At 46.0% G+C, this 27,881-nt stretch overlaps 1 protein-coding gene across 5 annotated transcripts in view; it reads right to left on the minus strand.

Annotated features, from left to right (window-relative positions):
• The window catches only part of sdk2a (sidekick cell adhesion molecule 2a), a 103,784-nt gene extending 76,214 nt beyond the window's left edge, over positions 1-27,570 (minus strand). For all 5 annotated transcript variants that reach the window (XM_084372465.1, XM_084372463.1, XM_084372464.1 and 2 more), the window contains exon 1: positions 27,310-27,570. In XM_084372465.1, the coding sequence (XP_084228591.1) occupies positions 27,310-27,466 (157 nt within the window). In that variant the 5' untranslated portion in view covers positions 27,467-27,570. The remainder of the gene's footprint in view (positions 1-27,309) is intronic.
• Positions 27,571-27,881: the final 311 nt, after the last annotated feature.

A 27,881-nucleotide genomic window follows, 5' to 3' on the forward strand; every position in this document is an offset into this window, starting at 1 on the left:
TCTGATAATGAGGCAGGGCAGAAGGGAGTGGGGGGGTTGGATTACATCCCCCAACAGGGATGGAGACCAGCACAGCCCATATGCGGTCCAGTCTCTCATAATCCCATTTGACCACACTTAAAGCTGAAGACATGTGAAGAGTAGAGGGCAGATTGAGGGATGGAAAGATGTGTTTGAAATAACCGGATGACACGGTGTTAAGGACAAATGTTACTTCGATCAGCGGATTAATTCTCTACCTTAAGTCCATCAGCGGGCATCTCTGAACAAAGCCTGCCAAATGTTGTTTTCACCATTTGTTCCCCCCCCCCCCCCCCCCCAGCGCTGGCTCGATTTTTACCACTGCTACGTTCATTGTGTTTATTTCACTGTACAGCACGCTCCATCTGCTCACTTTCCGGGAATGTAAAGTGATTGCTGTCGCACATAATTTCTCTGATGCGACTGGATATTTGTCGCGAGTGCGCCCTCCAGAATGAGCCACTCGAAGCGTAGGTAAAGTTGCATGCACACAGGTAACAGTTTGTCCCCAAATGCACACACACACACACACACACACACACACACACACACACACACACACACACACTCGAAAAAAAAACCTCCATCTTCAACTGGCCTTTATTTTTATCCAGATGCTGACAGTTCTGATCATGTACGGCATCTAAGCCTGTTTGCGTCAATAATACGCTTTGACAAAGGGAACAAAAACCTGCAAATGGATGCAGACACGGTGAGATGCACAGTGAATTAGGCTAACCCTGAAAAACGGTGCATTGCAGCACAGCTCAGATAATCTATAAAACCTGTAGAGATGAAGCTCAGTTTTTTGAAGAGTGGAAACCCTGTGATGTATAGGCATGGTTCATGTGATAGCTACACAGACATTTTTGTTTAGACTGGCCCCTTGCCCATGATTAACAAGGGAAGAGCCAGGTGTTGTTGAGCCTCAGGGTCAGTTTGGGGGCTGTGCTGGCTGCTTGATAGTGGCAAAGCTGCACTGAACACTGTAAACTTGACTGTATGCCACAGGATTCAATTTACAAGCTGTTGGTATAAGCTGGCACGGCGTACCGCCCCGTTGTTTGCACCAGGACACGCTGGCTGTTTTGGGAGGCTTTTTTGTCCTGCGGTTAACGAGCGCTCTGATGGGAGAGAAACCGTAATGGTCGATCGCGGCTGTGATAATGGTAGACTCTTTTGTGTACTCCTCACAAGAGTGGAAAACCTGTCCTCACCGAGAGGAAGGAAAACAAATGAGGGGGGGAAAAAAAAAAAAAACTCTCGGTTTGCAATCCTGCAAAGCCTGGTGCTTTTATGTGATGTGCTGACTGAGGGCTCAGGGCTCTCCGCCTGTGGATCTGGATCCCAGTCAAGAGGATCACGCATGCCCAAAAACCCCAGCAACCCTCTCTCATCCACTTCCTCTTCACCTCATACACACATAACAAAGGTGTTCGTGGAGGTACACGGGGGCATTGCTCTGTATTCCTGCTGTATTCTCTGATTTTAGGGGTTATTCAAATGCATAAACAATGCTGCAGGCACTTCTCTGTATTTCAAAAAAGCCGACTGAATATATTAAATGAATAATCCGAACCCGAGTATCTAATTTCGAAGCTGCTTTGGATAAGAAACTAGTTTCAAAAACCAACATATGGCAGGTAAGCAGCTGAGAAAACAGGTTACAGTCTGAGAGGCACTTTCAGGAACGAGCACAAAGAATTCAGGTTATTAAGGATTTGAGTGAAATCATGTTGGATATTTGCACATCACTTGTTTGTAATAACACACATTTCACCATCTATCGTACAAGGGAGCATATTATGAATTTGGCACAAGGCTTCAGAGGGCTACAATAAGAACAGCATCTGGTTATATCTCATCTCGATCGCTCGGAGAAGAAAGCAAAAAAAAAAAAACACAAACTGCTCAGGAATCCAAACGAAGACAGCGCGCATTGAAGTTCACGGTGAACCAAACACAGTGCAAGACAATCAATCCTCAATCTATTTCACTAAGAGATCAAAACTCTTAGAGATAAAGGGGTTTGAAGCGGGCCGGAGAGGTTTTTTTCTCAATCACATCGGGTCCACAGGTGTCCGGGGTGAAGAGCCACTGCTTCTGTTGACGGGGCCTGAGATGACAGCATCAGTTAGCGGCGAACAGCACGGAGAGTTCAACACAATTAATCTCTGACTAGAGGCCCTTCAGCCCCAGCTACAGTGTCAGACTGCTGATGAGGTCGTGCTGAGTGACCAGGCTCTGTCTTCAGCTGATTAGTCGTGAGAGTTTACAAAGCCACCACAACTGTGGCCAGCCATTTGTCAGGCGCCCTGTAATTAATCCATTTCCGTGGGAGCCTGTAGGGAGTCTTCGGGGGGGGGGGGGGATCACTGTGGGGGCCCTTGAAAGGCAATCATTAGACACACAAAAACTAAACCGTGTGACCGAGGCCTGTTTTGAGAGACATCAAGGTATCTGATGTGTTCCCAACCCTTTACCTCCAAGTAAGAGGGTTGATTAGAGAGAGGCCACAGATCAAAACCTCAGCCGGAGAGACAGGTGGAAAGGAGTTAAAGAGGGCGAAAAAAACGATTGTTCGCTAAGTGGACTCATTTATCCAGCCACTTTAAGGTCATCACTTGTCTTTCTGCTATGACAGGCAATATTTGAGCGCCGTGAACGCTTGACATTTCCACGAGGACGTCTCGAAGATGCCTCACAGGGCGCGGCAATTGATGGGAAAGGTAATTCACATACAGTAACTACTGGAGAGGAAGATTGCCTAAAGAGACAGCTGACTGTTACGTGACCCTGGGAATTGAGGTGAGGCCACGCTATGCTAATAGCCGCGTCCACCTGCCGGGATCCTCCGGCGCGTCACAAGAGGAGATTTATCCCCGGTAAATGTGAAAATGTTTCTTCAATCGCGCAGGTGTTTGACACCATGCCTCAGCTCACAATCTGACTCCGGCGCGGCCACGGAAAAGACAGATGTCCACTCTCTCCCTATAGTGCGGCATCCCACTCCCACCGGGCACGCACAAAGTCACCCAGTCACCCACGCATTAAAGAGAGGCAGCTGCCAGAGCATTAGTGTCCAAAAATTCAGTGGAGAGACAGACATAAACAAGCATGACAGTTGGTTTTGGGGATGCGAGGAACGCTGATTGACAGTGCTCTGTCGGCCGGATTAGAGACGTTCATTTCGTCCTGAACTCAATTATATTTTACAAAGGCTGACATCCCCAGTTAATTGCAGCCTTTCCACATGAGGGAATTATTTGCACTTCTCAATTCCCTGGCCATGTGTACTCTGTTCCGCATGTACAGGCTTCATCTAATATGTGGAAATATTGCAAATTAGATCAGTAAAAAAAGAAAAGAAAAAAATCTGGGAAAAGAAAAAAAAAATAAACTTAGGGGAAGTGTCAAGAGGCAGAAAAGGGAGCGAAATAGTGGTACAACTTCAAGAGAGATGCGTCTGGGTGAGTAGTCTGCCTCCGTCTCTCAAGTGTGTCTGGATCTTAGCTCAGAGACAGCTTATTTTCTGAGACAGATCCGGAGTGACAGCGTTGTGATGATTGACACGGTGATGAAGAGGAGACGAGGAGAGGAAGAGAGGAGAGAAAAGGTTGTGCGCCGCCACTGGCTCCGCTGTAATGAAAATGTGAGTCTTGCCCGTGGAACGATGTGACAGGAATCCCGGGCTGGGCTTGTGCTGAGGAGGTAATGTCGGGGAGGTAATGTCAAGGAAGCCCACAGGCCCGTGTACAGGAACGCCTGCGTGTACAGACATATGTGTAAAGACTCTGGAGCTCTATAGCCTGGATTACCCCGCCATTTCTAATTCACCCCGACTCCTCTCTCTAGACATCCCTTGGTTGACATGTGTCACCACACACACTCAGATTACCAGGTCTCTAATCCACCTCTGAGGCTCACAGGGTGGGTGAGAGGGCTGCGGATGATCTACCACACCACGAATAATCCTAGCACCTAGCATTTCCACGCCGAGGTGGGAGGGGGGGGGGGGCTCGTGTTGTTGCTTTCCTTACTGTCACCGTCGCTGTATACGAAGCCTCGGATTAGGTTTGTTGCTCAGGCTGACATGTGGACAGGCAGCTGTCAGCAAGATGTGCTAAAGCAAAAGCGCTTTGCAGGCCCGTATCACTCCGCTACCCTTGGGCTGTCCCTGATCGGCGGGGCAGCTAATCCCGTATCATTGTTTCGTGGTATTTTGTTTGTTACAACGGGTATCCGTGACATCACTGGTGTTGACATCGGCTCACCAGCAAACAACACCAGTGTTTATCTTTGTCTGCGAGATACCGGCTGAAAAACACTCCCAGATGGGAACACGCCGCTGCCAATGACATACCAGAGTAAACAGGTAGACAGGAAATATTTACTGATAATAATCTTATCAAACAGATGAATGGAGGTCCGCTCTTTACCCAACAATAAACATCTTCTTTGTGGTGCTGGTGAGGGATACTATGTGATTTAACACATTGTGCATGTGTGCTGGTTAATGCAGCGTGATAAACACAGGCAGGAACAAACAGCAGCTTAAACGTACACATGCAGACCGAGAGGGAATGAATCACACGGAGCTGCAGATAAAACAATGATTCTTTTTATATTTAATGATGGTGCAGGCCTCGCTGCTATGACTCATTCACTGAGTGTGCTCGGGTTGTGCTGCTCCTCACAGGGACACTTGACACTGATCTCTCAGTTGGTCATCGTGACCCTACTGAGAAGATTGTGCAGGTTCTGATTAGACGATGGTTGTTCAGATGTCCAGAGGGCAGGAGGGTGTTCGAAGTGACATCAGCAAATAAAGGAGTTTTTTGGGGGGGGTTTTCTCAGAGGACTAAAATCTTCTTGCAGAAGACTGGGAAATGATGAGCTGTTGATACCACTGCCATCACTGGGTCTGATTCTTTATTGTTTCCCTTATTGATTCCTGATCGATTTTAGTCAAGCTGGCTGCAGCAGCACCTTGTCTGTCATCATCTAAAATGGATGAGGTGAGGGAATGTAATCTAATGTTATTATAACATGTAAAATTTACCAGTAACGGACCTGCTGCTCGGTTGGGAAGCAGCGGCCATCAAATGTGCGAATGTCAAATATACAGTAGGGCTGCAATTAAGGAGTATTGCCATTGTTAATCAATCAGTCAGTTATTTTCACAATTAAGTCATTGTTTGGTTAAAATGTTAGAAACTGGTGACATATGTCAATCAGTCAAATAACAGGATCCAAGGAGTGCTGCTCGGGTGTGGTAAATGGCGTCCCTATGGTGGTCTGAGGCACTCAAGAGTTAAAAAGCCTTTAATTTATCTTGAATATTGAATCATAACAACAATAAAAACATGATTGTGTGTTTCAGCCATTAAGGTTCATCAGGGCAGTACAAAATGGCCACCTTTGGGCCAGCGCGTACGCATGTTTGTCTTGTTGATTCAATAGCCAAGATAAGTTAAAGGTGTTTTAACTCATTGCCCTCTTGACTGCCTCGGACTTTTTCAACAGACAACGTCCTCAAATGTCTTTGTTTTGTCCACAACCCAAAGATATTCATTTTACTGTCTCAGAGGAAAGAAAGCAGAAAATATTCACATGTAAGAGGCTGGAATCAGAGAATATTGACTTTTTGCTTCTTACTCAAACCGATAAATCAATTCTCAAAATAGTTGGGCAATTTATTTAATAGTTGACAACTAATCAATCAGTCGTTTAGTTATTGTAGCTCTAGTCACGTCCGTGATATCCCGAGAATTTAAACTCATGATGCTCAGACAGATGCTTCAGTGTTTTAGTACTTTACAACAAGCACTGTTGTCATCTGTCTTTGTTTCTTCCTTGTTGCAAGTTTCCAGCAGCGTAGACACATGAGACTGACATCACTGTTTGGCAATGTGCAACCATCAGGAAACACACCGTCATTGATCAGAGGAATTGATAAGCTCAGAGGCTTGATACGATTCCAGTGGACCGAATAATTTGGAGCCAGCTCTCAACTCGAGCTGAACTGATTAGTCGATTAATCAAGACATCAGCTGAAAGACAATTAGTCGCCAGCTATTTTGATAATCAATTCATTGTGTCAAAGCAAAAGTGTTGCAAACATTTGTTGTTTTCCAGCCTTTTAAATGTGAGGATTTGCCGCTTTGCTTTGTCATTTATGACAGTAAATGAAGAGTCCTTGGGGTTTTGGATTGTTGGTTGAACAAAAGAAGCAATTTTGAAGATGTCACTTTTGGGTTCTGGGAAGAGCATCACTTTATAGACTGAACAATGAATCGACTAATTGTGAAAATAATGTGCAAATTATTGAGAATGAAAATGATTGTTAGCTTCAGTCCCATTCTCAGCTGTTCCACTTCTCGTTTCAACAGAAACATTTTCTGCTTTTAATATATTTGCCCGTTTGGGTATTTCTTCTCTAGTTTGGCGAGAAATAACTGAAAACATCTCCCTCAGAGGCAGAGATGGACTGCAGGGCAGTGGGTCAGCTCCGCGCCGAGCGTAGGGACTCGATGCTGCCGCGAGCCACTCCACTGATTAAGACAGGCCAATCGTTCCTAGTGTCAATGTCAGGTCTGATAAGGACACAGCCTCTCTCTCACCTCAGAGGAGGAGAGTAGCTGGTCAGAGTGGCAGAGGGCCAACACGGGTTCAGCCAACCCCCCCATTAGTAGGAGTGAACCGGAGAAACCCAACCCCAGGAGACCCCTGACTCCGCGCAGGGCACCGCCGCCTGCTTATTAAACTCGAGGATCTTCAGGTTGGTCTGGAGTGCTGCTGCTGTAATGATGTAAACAATTCATACTTGTATATAATTCTGCGAGACAGAATTATTTTGCAAGTCATTGTTCTGTCATTGTTTTGGAGTGTGGGTGTTGCACTCCATCTGGGAGATAGGGAAGTCATTAACTGAGCACAGCCAGTTTCCAATCATTGTAAAAGTAATGGTGAAATTGCTGGAAATTACATAAAACTAGTGTCTATAAACTCCCAGGCAGCGGCGGCGGCGGCACTTACAACCTTCCTCTCCAGATGTTGGTTAAGGTCAGAGCTCTAATGGTTGCCAGACATCGAACAGTGACTAACTTCTACATGGTTAACTGCGGAGGAAAAAATAAAATAATAAGCACCCTGGCAGCCTCTTACGACACCATTGTGAGGCCCACGATATATGAATGATGTAGAGACAGTCATCATGATGGAGTGGCTGAGCTTGGCATGTCGGGGATGCGTAATGTATTTTCTATGTGTCCGGGCCAGGCTGTTCATACACCATCTTAATGGTGGATGCGTCCCGGGAGAGCGCCATGCAGAGGTTACACACAGAGACGCAGATTGAAGACCGGCCACCTTCTCTGCTACAGGGCCCGGCCACCAACCTCACAGAATTTTTAATGGCACACTAAAATGCTGCGTTAAGACTAAATTGCTGCCCTCAATGGGCAACAGATGATGGAATTAAAGAGATTTAGAGCTGTGGGGGGAAATGGGCTGCGCGTGTTTGATGTGGGCCTGGGAACGAGGGAAGAGAGGAAAGAGGGCAGCAGAGCAAACCGAGGCAGCATCTGGCCCTTGTAGGGACAACACAGCTCTCTGGGAAGTCTCGACGGAGCGAGAAAGGGGCTGACTGATAGCTCTTTCTAACACCAACTATGTGCACAGACTGGCACTCAGCTACTAGTAACACCTGCTGCACCCATATGGCTCTACAATATCACCCATCACCTAAACAAAACTAGAACACGTGAGGCGCGAACACACACAAAAAAAAAGTTCTGACTGTGAAACTGCGAGGCCACCCGCGCCAAAAAACACTCATCCACACCCCTACCCCTTACTCCGGGTAACCATGGCAACCTCTCACCTGTCGTCTCTCCTCGACAAGAATAGGCAGACAGCCAGGTCAGAGTGACACATTTTCTCTAACTTGCAAACACAGAGGATGATTTGTCGTGTGCCGCGGTCGCCCTACTCTCTCGCATCCCCGGCGGAGCAGACGCAGACACACAAAGCCTCGTCGTCGTACGCATCGGGGCTGCGAGATATGAAGACGTGAACGACGACGTGACATTTTGTTGTCACAAATCATTCTTTACTTTATTGTTTTGTGCTTAAATTTTTATTTGATAGGGACAATGTTTTGTATTTATGCTTTCCGGCATCATAAAACCACAATATGGCAATTTCTTTGTCCTTTGCGTTCTTCTGCAGGGATTCAGACAGGATATCTGTATGATGGCAACTCAAACAAACATGTAGAAGATGTACATGACACAGAACGGCTAAATCTAGAAAGGAGAAGCACTCCGACCATATGCCGAGGTTAGTTTAAGGCTAAAAAACTACTCAGTAAAGGTTTGGAAAAGATCAACGTTTGGCCTGTCATCACAAACACAGCTTCAAATTGTCCTGAGGTCGTCTTGATTTCAGTTATTTCCTGTTTTATTTTGGTAGATTCGTCCTTCATGTTTTACTTCCCACGGCCCAACATTGTCTGCCTCTTATTAGTCTTCCCTCCCTCCTGTGTTTAAGTCGGTCTTTCCCTCTCTCTTGTCTGTTCGTCTGTTGTCCTCATGTTTCTCTGTCCTCGCGTTTTTGGATTACTGCCAGCGTTCCTCCAGTTTTCTGATTTGTACATCATTGTTTTTCTGTTCTCTTTGTGTTTTTCCTTGAACTTTTCCGTTGCCTGCCTTTTTGTTGCTTAGACTTTGACTTTGTATTTTTGCATTTTCAATTTATTGGACTTTAGATCACAGCTTTATTTTAATAAAGCTTGCTTTTTTTGTTTACACCTGCCTGCCTTTTGCTCATCTTGTGTTTGGGTTCCTCATTGGTGAAACCGTAACAGAGCTCTCTTTTAAAATATCCGCTGGCTTCACGCTCAGTCGCCATCCTCTCCTCTCCACCTATTTCATTTGTCGAGTATATCCAAGATTCAAGATCAATTTAAGTATCATTAAACAACCAGCGTTGCTCAACAGAAGGTTAGTTGTAGTCCCTTTGAGCTACTTATAAATTGGCTGATTAAATAATGAATCATAAAACTACAAGACAAATAATTTCAGGTTGAATGGAGGATGAGTTCAGGAGTAAAGAAGCTGTTCTGGAGTCAGCGGATGTGAACGGGCTGTGTTTCTGGTGGGTGTTGTCTTTTACCTCACTGATATCATCGATGCTCTGTTGATGGGTACCAGTGATGTTCTGGGCAGCTTTAATCACTGCAGCACAGTCTTCCTGTCCTTATAATTCAAAATGTAATAAGAAAAAGACCTTTCCATGTGGTCCTTTTATATAAAACTAATTGAAATCATTGAATTTACAGAAAACGTGCTACAGTATGTCATGACATGTGCTGTTATCTGGATATCAAATGATCATTATGGGAATATGAGGTTCTGCTCATGTCGCACGGTCCTGATACACATGGGATTCATCACAAACCATTCCCTCCTCTCTCTTCTGTTTGTCTCAACGCTGTCACACACACAAAAACACACATATGCACACTAACACATCCGAGCTTCACTACTCCCACCACAGGAAGCTGGCAAAATGCCCTCCGCCGCCCACCAAAATGGCAACAGTTATCCTGACCTGGCATATTCTGAGCCCAAGTGAAAACGTGGCCCAGCATAAAGGGCCGGTGGGCCCGCCGCAGCCTCTCTATTCACTGGAGACAAAACCTGGATCTGTGGCATGATCTGTCCGGCTGGACTTATGAATAGAGCCAGCAATCCAGCAATGATAGAGCCCGTTAACCCTTATACTACGAGGCTCTGCCTTAGTATACAACATAGATGGAGAGGGAGGGGGTTGGTGTGTAGTAGACCAGAGAGGCGGCTACGCATAAAAACTAAAAAAAAACTGGCACTGATGATGACAGCTCTGTGCTGCGTGTGCAGCTCATGATAGAGCCATGTGCCGCATAAAGAGACGAGGGATTCCAGACACACGGCTGCAATATACAGGGCGACAAGCAGTCAGTAGAAACTCCAGCAAAAATTTACTAACCGCAGCCTCATCCCCTCACTACTCTCCCACACAAACTTGTGCTTTTATCTCTTCCCAAGTGTGGAAGGGAAGTTAAAAATAATTCACTGAAGAAAGGGGGGGCTAGCAGACTGACACATTCAAACAAGCTCTGGTGTAAGGGATAAAGCTAAAGCACCGCGCTTGTTGATAAGTTAGGATGGGACAGGCTTTATCCCTGGTGATAAGAGGCGAGGGGGGGGGGGAGGGTGGGCATCGCCACCTTGGCTCTCATTTTCCCGCCCCGCTTTCATCTCGCTGCACACCGCAGACCCGGTGACTCACCCAGCGAGCAAAAACACAACCAAAACCAATAGCCGGCAGATAGCATCTCTTACGCTAACAAGCTTTTCACTTGGGGATACCATCAGCTCCCTGGTTTTCTCATACAGCTAATTAGGGATGGACTGAGAAGCAGACCTGCAGCTATCTATCCACCCTGTTTTTCTCCTCACTCTTTCTCTGCTTTTTCTCTGCCTCTGTCACTCTTTCTCTCTCTCCATCTCACTCGCAAAACACCTCCGCCTCGATTCAATCCACACTCCAGTCATTCATGTGCTCCTGTATCTGCCCCTCCATCTTCCAATCCACTACGGCTGCTGCCATCACCGCCACAGTGTCCGGCCCAAGGCCACTACTGCCTCTTAATCCCATTAGACCAAACACAATCAATTATCCAGCCAGCCATAAGGATCTGAGAGCATTAAAAGGTTAGCTCAGGAGATTTAAAGCCATTGATGTCTATGACAGGAATTCAACCCCCCCCCTCGCTCGAACACATCTAGCATGTAAGTGTCCGCGTATGCGTGTCAGCGCGTGTTCATCAACATGACACCCTGGCACCGAGTCGAGCCACCATGCATGGCTTGCGGATCTTTAATCATGTCCCTGCAAGTCCCGGCAAATTACTGCCTTGTGATGGTAATCGATAAAGCGATAAACGCAGCCAGGGACTGCAGCTGCTGGAGCGGAGAAATACCACCGTGGCCACTGGTTGAGTGTTTTTTTTCTCATAATCTGATCCCTTCTTGCCAAGAGTAAAGGGATGAGGGGGTGGGGGAGTAGAAAGAGTCTCTTCTGCATGCAGGAGGGGGAGAGAACAATGCACCTTCATACTGCTGGCATTGAGAGGTGGAGACACAGGTGCAGGTCAATCAATACTATCATGGAGATAGACTGATATAATCATATTGTAATCTGGAGACCCCTCCAAACACCCCCCCTCTCCACCGCCAACCCCTGCCAGTCCATAAACTCCATGCCCCTGCACCGCTCCAGTCATCACTCGATCTAATTCCTCCCTCCCTCCCCCTTTATCCCCCCCCCACGCCTCCTCTCCCGCACCTCCTCTCTCCTCACCGACTTGTTCCTTCTCAGGCGAGAAAATTAAATATGATCATTCCTCTTCAAAGGCACCACTATTAGCCACATAATGAATATTCAGTTAATGTAGCAGAGAGAAGAGACTCGGCGAGTAACAGAAGTAAGTGACAGCAAGAAATGAAAGGTGAAATGCTTAAACTCATTTTCAGCGGCCTCGCAGCGCAGGCACACGGAGAGGCGAACGAATGCACGCCGGCACCACCGCCGTAACGTTTCCACTGCAGACTTTATAGCCAAATATCAGGAAACATTAATTATTACAAATACCTTATTACCATGAATGAACAGCCCCGTGACATTTAACGATGTGATTGTAGATCTACCTCATCAGAGTCCAATACATCATTTATGGCTCATTAATATTCCCAGCGATGAATCATTGATTATGGGGCTATTATGAAATACTTCCTCAAATCTGATGTCCCTGATGCGACCTCCGCTGGAAAAATCATTTGGCTAAGGCGTGAAAGGCGACGGGGGCCACTTGTGGCTCTAACTTTAACTCCACTCCTGAGGACTCGTCAGTCTGCGCTCCGGATGCAGCTGCCGCCGAAGCACCTTCTCCACCGGGATTCAAATGTGTTTCCTCATGCAGACACGATAGCCACTTTCCAATTTCAACTTCATCTTAAACCACCAATTTCTGCTGCCGTGGCGGTGATTGAAATATGAAACCCTGCATATATACAGGCCATTACAGCGAATACAAGGCCCCAGCTGCTGTGTGCCTGCCCGGGGAAAGTGAGAGGAGAAGAAACAACAGGGATCAACTAGAGCCGGAACACATTCCTATTTATTTATTATTCAATAACGTTGAATTGGCCCCTGACCCCCAGCAGCAGCTCACGCCAAGCTACCCTCTGAAGAAAATGGCAGCCTTGCTGAATCAGGAGGAAATCAAACAGGATCCCCGGGGCTCACTGGTATGAGAGTTCAAATCTGACAGAATCTGATGAGTCTCTCCCTTTGAGTAAATCCTTTTTGCTGTTTCTTGATTCGTGCGAGCGAGTCAAAAGTAAAGACATTCACTTTCTAGGGTAACGGCACGAACGCAGACATGCCGACATACCAATAACAAGTAAATAAATGAGTCATCCCATTAAGCAGCATTTTTTTAAGAGCATACTTGACAGTGATGAGCATTTTTTTCCGGAGCTCGCTCTTGCAATCGGCAGCACCTCCCTCCTCTCCTTCTGTCTGCAGCCCCACAAACCAACATGTTTTTCTTTCTTTTTTTCAGGGGGCTACATGTAGTGCTTTTATGTGTCTTTTATGCCTCTCCAATTTTCGACAGAACGGTTTGATGGGAAGGTACTTCTAACCTAATTTCAGCTGGAGAAAAAAAAAAAAAAAAGATTATAAAGTAACTGTTGTTCAAGTGCAAAATAAATGAATTGAGTAGCATAGTGCAGAGCAGACACCACAAAATGGTTTGGGAATGAGAGTGGTGCTGGTGGTGGTGATGGTGGTAAGGGGGGTGGGAGGGGGGGGGCAAATGCTGCTAACACATTGTCTGCAGCTTTCAAGGTTGTTTCAGCTGTTAATTAGTTCAGTTTGATGGCTTGCATCCATGGGTGCAGTCTAACCCAGTTAAGTCAGATGCTCAATGAGTTTTCTCTGGGCCTTAAACGCTGAGCTGCTGCTCTACGGGAACCTGGCTCAAGGTTAGAACCGCAGTGTCAGTCAAGCCCGATGTCCGGCGCTCACAGTCTGCCGTGCTCCTCAAGTGGCTTGCCAGAGAACGCTCACCACCAAGGTTACGTCTGTCAGAGCCAATGAGCATCCCACTTATCTCAATCAAAGTCCTTCAGAAATCTTTGAGAGATCGGGCGCTGCCTGTGCCTCCAACTCGCAAAAAATAAGGGCTTTAACTTTTTTTGGGGGGGGGCGGAGACAATATGAGTCACGCTGTCGCACCTAAACTGCTCAGCTTGACAAATAAGATCTTGGATTATTAAGCCGCAACCAATCAAATAAACATCTTCAATTAATCAATTAAAATTGTCGCCTACCGAGGGAAACAGATGAACACATTTGCATATTCTTGTTTGCAATATCTCTCATCTGTGTTAAACAGTGAACGCACTCGGTGATACTAAATGTCTCTGATGGCTGTGAGTTGAGATCACTGTGGGGTTTTTTTCAGGTCAGGGCTTCTGATGTGAATGAAATGAGCCCATGTGAGATGGACTGCACATGTAATAGATTACTCACTGTATTTTCCCCTCGAGTGATGATGTTTGCATATTTCTGCTCGAGGTCTTCGAAGCAGCGAGAAAAGCAAAGTGCAGAAACTAAAATCAGTCCTGCTTTTACATTGGGTACATTGTCAACAAACGCCTCTCAGCTAACGTTGTGTCGTTGTTAACGACCATGTAAGGTAATGAATGCGTTTAAATGGCGAACGACAAACCACAAAGAGATAAATTGACATATCTCCAGAGTGAAAGTAATGAATTGTGCGTTAATGACAATAAATTGCTGCACTTTGTTTCCAGGAAAAAGTCTATAAATTGGTTGACAGGCGATGTAAATGTGTTGTTTGCGCGGCATAAATCACCAGCTAACAATGGGACACCTGTGGATTTTCAAAAGTAGGAGAAATATTCTTTCAAGCCACCCACCTGCTCGATATTTCAAACGCAATATAGATGATCTATTTGCCGTGACATCATGCACGAATGGAGCAATTAGCCATGATGGATACTGGGATAATTATTATCTCAGGGAGGTAGACACATGCTTTTGATATATCAGACTGTTTCTGTCCAGTGAGTAAATAGTATCATGAGATGACAAGATTGTCACTCTTTAAATGGAGCCTTATTGAATGTCATCATGCCGAAGCTTGTGCGATTATGTGTGTGTGTGTGTGTGTGTGCGAGTGTGTGTGTGTGTGCTAGCGGTTGTTTGTCTGATCCCTGAAACATCCTCCATCTCCAGGGGCAGCGGCTCCCTCTCTCATCAACCATGCCCAGCCAATGTGACTGTCACTCCCAATCTGCACTGAGAGGGGAGCCCGTGCCTATTTTTATAAATGTATTCATATTCATTAGCCCCGAGTGTCATTCATAGCAGCAGTTCTTTAATGCCGCGCGTAACCATCAGAGGCTGGAGGAGCCTGCCTCCTCTCATCTCACAAATTAATAACACAGGCAATCACTGCAAAGGTGCCTACTGTCAAACAACAATGGCTCCTGATTTCCATCAACTGCGCGCACTTCCTCATTTCAGCACGGCGGCACACAAAAACACTCATCAGTGGTTTCCCCCTGGGGAAAACTCGGCAAAAAATGCCATTGTACCAGCCTTTGAAATATGAAATCATTAATTTAAGTGAGAATTAATTACAACCTTTTTTTTTTTTCCCTTTGACCCACCGCAATATTCCGCCTCATAACATCTTGGTGGCAGCCGGTTAATTGTGCAGAATAACTGGTGTGAACGTCGGCTGCTAATGAGAGCAATTAGCCGTCAGACTCACACGAGATTTAACTTCACCCACTCGCTCAAAGACGGCACGCTCTGCTCTTGATTGGCTTGTATGTGTCACATAAAGCACATGATGAACTGATTCTCGCAATGAGAGTCAAGCCTTTTGTCTATGACGGATATCTGGGAGAAAATCCACTCTTCTACTGAAGCCCCGATGTTGACATATAAATATAGTTTCCATAGAATCATTACGAATGTTTCTCTCCACTTCCTCATGCACCATTTTGGGCACCGTGCCTTCTAGAGTAATGGAAGTGGGCCGCTTCTTGCCATGTTTTTTTCATGGCCATTGTTTCTGCTCCACCCCACTTTAAATCAAGAGCACAATGCATCCACCCCCCACCCCCCCCAACCGCCTCCCCAACACAACTACCCCACCGTACTTCACTCTGGACAACATTAATAAAACAAGCTTTCAATGATGCAGAGTGCAACGCCACATTGGGCTTCGAGCAGTGGTGTGATTAAAGCTTTTAAACACCACCACCCTTTGAGTTTGCATATGTCAGCTCTGCAGACGGTGTTCGTAAGAAGGCTGGAGGGAGGAGGGCAGCATGTTCTCTCTGTCGTTTACCTTGTCTCTTTGTCTCTTCTTTGCTATTTCTCACTAATGCAGAGAGGGCAAGAAAAGTGCACAGTCCACTTTAACATATACAGCAATAAAAGCTTCAACAATAAAATCGGAGCATCAAGTGCAGGCCCGCAGAGGAAGATAATGACTGTGCTACAGTGATTGCATCCATTGTCCAGTGGGATGTACGTATACCTATTTTTGCACGGCGTACAAACCTGGTCCTCTTACTTTACCTACCTTCAACTAGGGTCCAACACAGGTACCCAACAGTACTTTCACTTGGTTTCTCTGTAATAACAAAAAGTGTCCTTTCAGTTCAGTGAGAAATAAGTCTCCAAATATGACCAGCAGTGCTTCAAAGGAGGGAGCTGTTCAAAGACCTGGCAGCAGCTGGAGAAACTGTTTCTTTTACTCTGCTCTTTACTCAACGTGGGTACCTGGACTAAACTGAATGAACGTCAGTTACAGCTCACTATTGATTCACTACTGACTCAGCACAGTATTGAACTATTGAAAAAATATAAATAACTGTCAAAAGGAGAGTAGAGAGAGTAGTAGAGAGCTGCAATACGCCGTTGCAGCATCTCGCCTGCCTGATCCAAAGAAGAAGATACATTGGCACGGCGCTTGAATGATGAAATATTTCTGAAAATATGCAATTCATGTACTACTTATTTCATACTGAGGTTTCCGACATACTATATAATCGTACATACTGTTTTAGAGTACTAAAGAGGATGATAGTGAGGAATTTGGGACGCAGCCAGGGTCTGAGTTTTGGCTAACGCTAGTAAAGATACTAACATAACGTCGACAGAGACAGTGAAAAAAAAGCAGTTATTGCCAAAAACAATATTACATAACATTACATAAAGATGTTGATGCTTCGTTGTTCGTGTCAGAGGGTTCAACTCTCCATGAATGAGTGCAGCACTGGCTGCAGGCGTGCTAACATTAGCTGTAGCTGCTGCAGGGACCTAGCTTTCTGGCTAAACACGGTACACACTTTGGCTTTTAGACATACAGTATTTTATTTTTGACCAGGTGTTTCCTCAGGTAAGACATAAATTTCGATACCGATAGCTTGACTCCGATTCTGGTGTCTCTGATTGGAGAAAAGATTACATTGAACATAAACGTGGTGAGTCTATGGGCATAACCTAGTCTTCTCCTTGTGTGCCCTCGAGACAGCCAATCACCAGCAGTATTAGATCTTTGCACAACAAGCATGCTGCATGCTCATTGGCTTCCTGACGCTGATGAGTATTAAAATTTTGTATGGAAAGAACATTTCTCGATAGTCGATGGTATTGAGGCCAGTTCGGTTCAATACCCAGCCCGAGCTGGATGTTTTGCCCTGGTCAGGTTTTCATTTTGCATTACACATAATGCTTTCTCCCTTTGTACCGTAATTTGGCACAGACTGATTTAACATGAATCAGTACTCAGCAATACTGATGCAATGCAGTTGGTACCCTTACAAGTACTGAGTTCTGTACCCCTCTTGAGGCTTTTCTCTCTCCATAGTCGCAACATTCACTGTGCAGCATTTGAAAGACACGAGCAGATCAGCGTGACGTGCGCTCAAAGAACAAATTTTTGGATTGGTCATTCCTTCTCACAATTCCTTCTGTATAATCTAATGACGGCGACCCCTTGAGTGATTACTGTGGAATGGAAATAAAGCTTTTTAATTGAATTTCATGAAATTAAACATTGGCCTGAGCAACTTCATTAAACTGATATAATCCCACTGACTCCCCATTTCTGCCGTCCCCACGGGCGACGAACATGTCCAGCATTTTCTACAATAAGATATGTGCTCAAATATTCCCCTCGCACAGAACAAGGAGAGCACTCTTTGAAGGCCCCCTGCTTGCAAATTAAAACAGCTTGACCAGCAATTTGAGAAAGCTTTGAGGACGGTGAAAGAGACATTGTTTCGCCTGAAGCCTCTGCAACAGCAACACAAGTCAGAGCAGCTGCAGGCGGACATCACGCGTCCACGTGAAGAACCTGCTCACAGAGGGGAAACAACAGCGGCTGTAATGCTCTCGCTCAAGTCAGGCATCACAAATCAGTTTTGAGCCATCATATGTACGTCACATGTGATGTAGATCCGATTTGGCTTTACTCTCTTGGGTAAAGCTTTGTGTCAGCCCTGAGTGTGTTCACATGTCCGCTGCAAGTCCAGAGCGGACACAGGGGACCAGCACCGTCAGAGGTCCTCCTGGAGTCGTACAGTACCAACGCCCCCAACAGGGGATGCTGGGGCTCGTTTGTTTAGGTACGTCTCTCCGGCTCCGAGACGAGAGGAGACAGTCAGCGAGGCTTTTGAGACATGACAGTCCCCTGCAGAATTAAACAGGCTGCGTCTGGAGCCCCAGTGACAGGAAATCTCACTCAGATCACAAAAGGCAGTGCTGATTGCATTTGACATGTGCATCCTCTTCCCTCAGATGCAATGTCTTTGTTTTGTCTGGATCACTTGTGTGTGGGCATTTGTATTTTTGTGTAGCCTGTGCACGCATGTGTATGTGTATGTGTGTGTTTGTGTGTGATGGAGCCGATTTTGTCTTTCTACACGCAGCCTACTTCTCTTCTAAAAATTGAAACGGTGACCCTTTTTTTCCACACATTGCCGTCTGCGAGGGTATAAAAAAAAAAGGGTGATTCCAAATTAAACAATTAGACTCAGGGGAGGATAACCAGAGACGGGTTGTGTCTAACAGGCCGAGCACGCCGCTGGAACACGGTGGTGAATGTATAAAAAGGCTGGCAGTGGGAGAAGTGGAAGGGTTACTGTTTGGGCTCAAACTGGGCACACTAATCCCTTTGATCCCCCCATTTTACTGTCAGCTGTTTCCTAGCTACCGTCGGATCTGCACAGAATTTAGGATTTGTGCTACTGTACACCACAGCAATCTCTACCCCACTGATGCAGCGCTCTCCTTTCTTTCCTCCATCAATACCCCACCCCAGCTGCCGCCCCACCACCACCCCACAACCATTCCCTCCTCTCAATGTCCACAGCAATATTCATTTCTCTTTCTGTCCCCCCCCCCCGCCCCTATCTCCGTCACCTCGCCGCACTTGGCAGTGACGGCGGAGTGGCACGGAGACAGGTTAAATTGGAAAGTATTTTGCAACAGAGGACCATCAGAGCATGACGCTTCACAGTGGGGGAAAAAAAAGCTGATTCTGATTTTGTCTATTCACACGAGACAACCGTGGCTGTGCCCCACTTTCATTAGTTGTGCCGAAAAAAAAACAGCGTTCAAACACTGGCTTGGTCTTTTGAGAAAGCTCCATTTAGCGATAATGAAACAATCTGCGCGCGTGTGTGCAGATGCAAGCGTTAGAGGAGGACACTGTGTTCGCGTATTAGCGTACACGCGTGCCTTTTTTTGTGCATGTTTGTGCATCTGCTAACATGCATTAGAGCAATCAAAGCACTTTTATTAGATTCCTCTTCCAAGCTGCCTTTGAAATTAAAATAAATAGGCATCTGTATGTGCACAGGATCTCTTTTGTCCTTGTCAGTGTTGGTTGCTGTGCGCATGGCCCCACACACTTCCACGCTTAACCTCCGAGGAGCTCTCTCTCTCCCAAACTCATCCTGAATCATTCCAGGCAGAAACACATGACGGACTCGATTTGCGTATTGGCAGATTCATGCCTCATTGTTAAACACTGGCTCCGTTGCACCGCGCCTATTAATCCTGTAGGCATGTAGAAGCAGAGGGAACTGGAAAAAAAGTTTCTCAAACTGCTGATTTCAATGGGAGCTGCTGTGCCGTACTGTACACTTATCACTGAAGCAGCCGAGACCTCGGATCACCCCTATTTTTCTGGAGCCTTTTGTTCATTGTGCATGTTTCCATTAAGTACTTTAAATGTTACCGATCCATTCTTCCCTTAGCATATAAATGAAATTGTAATGCTCCATTACATTATCGCCATAATGACAATGGACATTCTCGGTAGAGAGAAGTATGGTCAAATGTGTCGCCGCTCACGGTGGTTCTCGAGAAATTGAGTTATATACTAGAAATGTGCATTTTTTTCCCCCTTCCTTGGTGAAACTACTGTACTTTTCAGCAGAGATAGATGACTTTTCAACTTTCCCTCACCCCTGGCGTTTCCCTGTGGTGGTACTCTTGCTGCCGCTGCCTCAAAGGAAGGAAACACGGCTATACAACATTGGAGTAGCTCACCTGGCTTTATTAAAAAGAAGACTGAGTTAGTATCAAGATTGCTGGTTTTGAACCATCTCATGCCTTGATGATCAGGGGAAACACATATCAACACCGGAGCACTCTCCATTGAGTGAAGGCTCGTCCATTCACTCTGGTTTTACCTCGGTTTCAATCGCACTCCTCCATCAGCGGGGCACTTTTACTAAATAGCACAGTAAAAGCGAGACTTATAGGGAACAAGTCTATAAGCTGATGGTGTCATTTTTCTACAGCCTTTACACTGTGAAATCAGTATTTAACTCAGAAGTTAAAGCAAAAAAAGTGGACTATTCCAAGTTTAAAGTTGATTATTTTGGCACTTTCAACCTGCCGTATTTCCCCTGTCACCCAACAAATACACAATGGACAAATGTGTTTTCCGACGTGTGTTTGAGGTTACATATGGGTTGCTTACCGTTTAATGATACGAGCTACTTGTGCAGTAAAAAATCTGTAGGGTTGAACTGCTGAGAAGTAGCAGGGTCCTGTTCCTGTGCTAATTAATTCCCAGATAGGTACAAAGACTTAATCACCAGCACCTGATCAAGCATCTCAGGCTGTGTTAGAGGTATTTCTGCTATGGTATAACTCGCGAAACATCCCTAATAACACGTCACCTCAGTGTACAATTGTTTTCACTTTTCATGAGCATTTGTTCTTGTGAAATGTTTCAACTCTGCATATTTTTTGTATCGCAGCATCACTGCTAATGAGGGAAACATCAGTGATTCTGAGGCTTAAATAATGGTTTGAAACTGTGACAGGATAAAACCACAGTTTGTTTTTTAGGTCTCCCTACATGCAGTCTGCTGAAGGAGACAAAAAGCCGTCAGTGTTGGACGCAGCCTTTGTCTGCGCTTTCACTCGTGGTTTGAATCCTCGCCATATGCTTTCGGTCTCGCACCTGAAGCGCTTTCGCGGCTTCTGCTGAGGGGCCAAGGAACGGGGATCCAGATGTGTCATGAGCCGTAGAGCAGAAGCCCACAGTGCTGCTGTCAGCTCCTATCATCACCACTCTTTTTAACTGACACACTCCTGATGTTAGCGGCAAGGACAGTGATCAAAGATGTGTGTACATTAAAGTGCTGCCAGGCTACACTGACAACTGGCTCCAGTCTGCCATGTATACCAGGAATTCCTTATCAGCAAACACAAAAGCGCTGCTGCGTGAGATTGTTGGTAAGAATTTCTTTAGATTTATCTCAGTCGATGCCTTTGCACGTTCCACGCTTTAACATCCCTTGGTATCTCTGTTGTGAGCCATTTGTTTACAGTGGAGGTGGAGCACTGTCAAAATGTGACAGGAGTGGGGAGGGCCTCATGTTGAGCTCCATCGCTGGGAGGAGGAAGAAGGCAGGTGCTGGGAAAACCAAAGTGATATCAAACATGATATAGAATCCCATGTGGCCAAAAAAAAACGGGACAATGGGGAGTGAGAGTCAGCTCTGGTCCTAATCAATACTGAGCACAAGGCATTGAGATGCAGCTTGAGGCATTTCGCCAGCCCCCCTAGTGAGACTGGCAGGCGTGCTGCCAAGCACAGCCCGAGCAGAGCAGCAAACTCAGCCCTGCAGATGGAGAGCATGGAGGCTCCTTCTATCCAGACGAGACCCTGCCCCGTGGACAGAAAGTATGCCACGGATCGAAATAGTTTCACCGGTCACCCAGCCTGCCGACCCCTGACCCTACCTCTTGATACAGTGCTTGTACAAATAAAGCCCTCATCAAACAGCTAAAGATCACCAGCTGGAGAAAGCAGCTTTGATATTCAAACAAGCAGACTAGATATTTTGTTCCCATCGCCACCAGTTTGTGAGGCTTGCTGTTCATTTGACTCTCCTAAATTTCCTTTTTCCATGTTTCCGTATTGAGCGAAACAGCAATATTGGCGTGTCTATCACCATCATCACTTCCTGCAGGGAACCTTGCTGCTGGCGGTAGAGCAACATAACCAAGTGTTGTGATTGGCCCGGTCGACGAATGGAGCAGAATGTGAATTCATTCGTGCGAAATGTACAAAGAGAAATGGATTCGTACAACCAGTTGTTTTTACTAGGAGAGGGAGGAAAAACATGAGCCCACCGCCCCCACCACCACAGCGCCGCCTCCATTTCTCTATTTCTTTGCCTCTTTTGCCATTTTATTCACAACACAAGAATACACTCACCAGTCCCCAGGAGGGGCAAGCTGAATGAGAGCAGAGATTCAGTGTGCACATTATGCTGTAAAAAGCATTGTTTCTCACCACAGTTTTCCTTGACTTGCCTTTGTGTTGTTTAAATGTTTACATGGAACAGCTCGGGGGCTTGAAGACAGATGTATGGTCCAAGAATACCGCCTCAGTACAATCCTTCTTTTTCCCTGGATGAAAGTAATGACACCATTTTGAATGCTTTTCAAATCGCTTCTTAGAATGAACGCTTTGATGAAGCAGCATGCGCAACATCTTTGCTCCTTTGTCAAAATGATATTAGACAAATTAAACGAATGGTGCCACTTCAAATCCCACTCCATATCCAAGGTCAATCCCTCTTTCAGTTGCTGTCCCAGCTCCAGGCCTGTTCTGAGACATCTCTTTTTGTTCTTGATAGTAGATGAGGTGCCTCTTGGTCTTGTGTCAGATTGATTAGACTTTTAGCCGGGAGAATAAATATGTGAGGAATTCATCTGTTTTCCCCCCCAGCGCTTCTCCCCTCAGTCTCATCAGTACACAAGCAGACATGAAACAACAAAACTACTTCCAGCTACGTGATTACATTGGCCCCCCGAAAGATGGACTTCCCTTTCACAGATAAATCCATATTAACGTACAATATGTGCCAAAATGAAAACTTATTTAAACAGAATATAATGCAGAAAAAGATGCTTGGGGTAATTTATGATTATTAAATTCTCAGGGAAGTTGTTTCAGCGCACTGATGTCTTTTTAAACTGTAAAATATCCTGCCTCCATTACATAAACATCTTTGTCACAAGTGTTTGATAACAACATCTGAGGGAGCATTGCGAATGAAATGGCCCCAGGAATGTCATAGAGAGGCCTTCCCCTTTCGAAGTCACAAGATCCCGATCTGATCGAGCATCTGTGGGACATGCCAGAGAGAGAGAGCCCGGACGCTTACTGGTCAAAGCATGGACACAGGACCTCTGAGGGTGTCTTATGGTGTCTGGCACCAGGGCCTATGCAGCTGATCCGCTGAGTACCTGAGGGTTGCGAGATGGGGCCTCCATGGATCGGTCTTGTTTTGGCATGTCCCAAGGGTGCTCGATTGGGCTGGGTTCTGGAAAACTGGAAGGCAGGTCGACGCCTTGAGCTCTATGTCGCCTTCCTCAGGCTCTTCCTGAGCAGCTCTTGCAGTTGGGCAGGACACATTGTCTTGCTTGGGGAGTGCAGTGACCTTGAAGGACAATGGTCTGCAATGTTGTTTTGATGGGTGGTGCATCTCAAGTGGCATCCAGATGAATGCAAGGACACAAGGTTTCCAAGCAGAGCCTGAGACCTGTTAGTCCTTTAAATGCTGTGGTTGATCTGATCCCCTGATATCAACGTCACCCCCCAAATAATCCAGTTGTCGAACTCTAGCTGCTATCAAACATTAAAAAAACAAACTGTATTTTTCACCCAGTAAGCCAAAGAAGGGCTGTCTGACGAGTGTGTCTGTTTTCCAACAAAAATCACTCTACGTAACAAGATTTTGTTGGGTGAAGCCTTTGCCTCGCCCCAGATGTTTCATCATACCACATATTCCCCAGGTTATCATTAAAAAGATCCTGGTTTGGGTTATTGTTTGGCTGCTTTAGCTGTTAAAATTCTCAACACAAACCCACAACATGGCAAAAAGTACTTAAGACTAGAGCAACAAAACTCAACTCCTGCATAGTAAGTAACAATCTCAGCCAGTTTCCTTAATATGGCAGCATGACAGACACATGGTGGGAGATAGGACTCCATGCCCCATGCAAATAGCCATTACCATAGCCCTTTGGGCAAATGGCAATTACTGGGCAAGGGGTGAATGCCAAAACCCTGCGGTACAAGTTAATTTGATTACATTTCCATTATGAACTATAAACACAGTTTTGCTGCTCGACTGAGCCAATTAAAGGCCTCCCGAAGCTAAAAGCCTTGACAGTGCAGCGGCCCTATTGTTCTTCAACAATAAAGTAGATCCAAATCATTTGTCACCCTTAAACTGGTTTGAGGCTCTTGCATTTTCTGTCTTTTTCTGAAACATTACAATAAAAATTTTTTGGAATACCTATCAGGCTTTTTCATTCATTTATTTGTAATGCTGCTGCCAGTGAGCACAGGCTTCCCTTTTTTTTCCCCTCCTCAATTCAGCTGTGATATGTTCCATCTTGGTGAATAAAGCGTCCTGTGGCAACATGAATAAACATGTGTAGACAGCATTTGGCAGCCGGAGTAAAAAGCAGCCAAGCAGCCAGACACGGGAGGCGAGGCACTGAAGACTCACAAGGAGTCTGATTTGGAAGTCAAGGCTGCCACCGCGTTTCACCTGAGGCTGTGCAAGCCACTAGCTGGTCGTTCTGGGCGCGAGCCACGTTGTGAAGAAAAACAAGCATATAGTCCAAATTTTAGCAGACATCTGTTAGCTCTCTGGAGCAGGAAACATGTTTAATTAACTCCATTTCGCCAAATGGGGAGATGCATATGTCATAAATATACACTGTGTGTAATTATGGTATGATAGCTGAGGAGTTACAGCGTTTCTGTGTCACTATGCCACATATGGGACTTGTGACGTGATCAGCTAGCGTTAAGTTTAGGAAAAAATGCGATGATTTCATCATATAGAGCTCAGGATTATGTATCATGTCTAAAATCAGACGCCTGAGGCCAAAGTGGCACCAATGTGAGTATGTGGGTCTACTTTTGTGGAGCTACATACAAAACAGATTAAGCTTCCCATTATTTGTGATGGAGTGTTGTACGTGTGGGCGCGTACAGTCGGGTTTGTCATCGCTCTTTGTTGGAACTAGGAGATGCCTTTGATTCTATTAAAGCTGTATTATATTTCTCTTGATAGAGTTGTGTAATCGTGTACACATTGATTTTTCTATCATCCTGTGGATGTGTTTGCATGCGCGCGCGTGCGTTTAGCGTGTCGCCGACGTAGATGAATTATGATCTGGTGGCCGCATTAGAGCAGAGAGTTTTAATCACACGAGGATTCAGAGTGTTTTAAACAAATGTTTTTTTTTGTAAGCACGCCGGATTATCATAAGATTTAAAGATTTGGAAATGGCTGACAGCTGTCAAAGCTGCATAATAACGTACGTCCAGAAAATTATAGCAGCTGCTGCTGCAGAATATCATTGCTGCTATCTAGATTAAGGCTCAATAGACAGGAGCATACAGTAAGCACCAGCAAGCACACACACACACACACACACACACACACACACACACAGTCATAGAAACACACTCACAATACACATGGGTAGATTTCAGAATCAGAGTCCTTGAGGAGACACAGGGAGCACTATAGGGTGCAGAAACACAAAACCTCACATCTATTTACTTGGTATTTCGATGAGGGGGTCTAAATGCATCTTAAAAAGGCCTGCTGCGAGCTGCCTGTGGCAGCAGAGACATTCCCCCGTGGACTCTATCAGGTATCCTCTTGTGCTCCAGAGCAGCCAGCAGTACTAAACGCAGCAGGAGCCTCAGTAGGAACCTGCTGAAAAACAAGTACATGCCACCTCCTGTTCCTCTGGGGGCCTCCTGCCCTACCTGTGCCTCCATGTCGCCTAATTTATGACATCCTCAGAGGTCCTCGGCTCTCTGGGAACGACTTCATCACCTCTTACTTTATGCACAGGCACAGCTGCAGTGCCAGTCATTTGCAAACACAGATGCCCCATGAGGATGAGAGCTGCTTCCTACTTCAGAGGAACAAGCCCTCTCTGGTTCGTGAGAGGACCCCCCGCAAAGACCGCAACTGCGTCTTCACTAAAGAACCTAAAGCAGCGATTGTGCGCCATAGAGGAGGTCCTTCTCAACTGAAAGAACAGGCAGACAGGGGAGCGAATCTCTCACCAATGCTAATGCGCAGCCGGGGTACATTCAAGGGGCCTGAATACCAACTGCAAGGATGAGAAAGAGGTCTGTTTGGGGAGGAAAGGTAAAGCCCTGTGAAGTAGCCTCGAAGCGCTCAACAGATCCTCACAGACTCCAGGCATGTTAGCTGGAGAAAAAAGGATGGTAATAACAGCTCGAGGAACTGTGCCCTGCATAATAAGACACGCCTGAGACTCTTTCAGATAAGGTTGGGAGCACTTTAGAGCAAGGCGACCTGTTCAAAGACAAACAAGCAAAGGGATTATGCTGCTTTTAGCACTTTGGAGCACTGAGCATTGTGATTAGAAGATGGAGAGTGCAGAGAAGCCACTTCTCATATGGATCAACTTCCAATACGCCACTTTTATTTTCTCCTCGGGGACCTTTTGAAGTAAATGCCTCAAGGATTTGTACGTCAAGCATGCGTCTTTCTTTCTCTACCTCGGTAATGAAAACATTGACCCTGCGGTCGGACTGCTGAAGCACAAGGTTAGATGTCGTTTACTGTGAGTATACATCGGGAAATTTACAGCCCAGTGAGTCCACACCACATACTTTGTCCTTTATCTACTTACCTTCAGTTCTGTGACAACTGGCAGTTTTTCCAATTATGGTATCTGGAGGCAGGGAGGGCCTGCTCTCGCTGGCTTTTTGTCTCCGTCTACCGTTTTACTGTATGTCTCATTACCTCCTCGTGGTCAAGCAGGTCATCTGCTGACACATGACGAGTGACAAGTCCCACCCATTTCACAGCCATCGTATGATTAGCGTAGACGGCGTATTTCTGACTGTGCCGGATGTGAAACGTAACATACATGTTGTGATTAATTCACTCTGCTGCACGCTGATTACTTTCACACAGCCTGTGAGCAAAAAGTGGACATTAGGAGAAATGTAATGCAGCCTCCCAATAATGGCTTCGCTTCATTGTCCTGCAGTCACATTCATACAAGTTAATGACAGGGTCTGCGAGGCTATTAAGGTGGCCTATAGGCAGGAGGGCTGGCTCAATCTACAAGCAGAGAATCAATTTATTCTGAGGGGTGTTCAGCCGGGGCCACTCGTCTTTTTACACTTCTCACTGGAGAATGGGGACATTTTTACAGCTTGTGGAGCCCCTTAAAAAATAATTATTAACCCTCAGACCTTTGTGCAAAATGTTATGATCAATAAAACAGCATTACAGTAGCAAATCACACAGGCTCATTCAAAACCAGCCAACATTTGTCACCATACATGAGTGTCCAGTTTTGCAGAGGCTGTGGGGGGAATGTGTTGGAGGTGAGACAGACACATTCAGTCTTATTCTGAGTGTCAGGTTTTGTGCCATAACCGCTCCAAGTTTGGCTTCATGAGTATTTGTCCTTTTGGGAACCAAGTCTGTCAGGGACTTTTCCTGTGCGCTCCCAACAAACAGCCATAACTACGCGGAGGAAAAAAATCATTCTCTGAGTTGCGCATCTTACCTTGAGCCCGAGCGCTGAGGAAACAAGTCGCCGACAGCAGAATCCAACAGGAGACCCACACCTGTCCGACCTGTCCGGTCCGTCCAGCTGTAACCATGGTCCGCGGCGCCACCGTCGAGCCCCCGGTGCGCCCTCCGCGTCTCCGCGCTGGGAACATGTTGCTCGGTGGACACTCTCTCCACACTCCCCGGGAAGAGTCCTGGCTTTACTGCTGCTGCTGCTCCTGCTGCTCCTGTGCGTCAGACTGCTCCTCACTGGTGATGAGGGTGAGTGACTGGAGGTGGTGGTGGTGGTGGTGGTGGAGAGGGGGGTGGGGGGGATCGTGGAGAGAGCTCGGCTCCGTCAGAGAGCACCGGGCATGCAGACAGGCACGCGGTAGTATGAAAAAAAGCCTGTGGACAAGTCCCGCATGAGCAAGGCGGAGTCAGTCCAATTGAATTTGCTCGGCTGTCAAGTGTGCGAGACGGAATATTGACATCATCTCCTTACTGCTCCGAACAACCTCTGAGCGCATGACACACACGGAGATGTAGTGAAATAAAAAATAAATTAAAAAAAGGAGGCTGAGCTCA

The sequence above is a fragment of the Pagrus pagrus genome, assembly GCF_965226575.1.
Source record: "Pagrus pagrus genome assembly, chromosome: 13".
Taxonomy (NCBI): Eukaryota; Metazoa; Chordata; class Actinopteri; order Spariformes; family Sparidae; genus Pagrus; species Pagrus pagrus.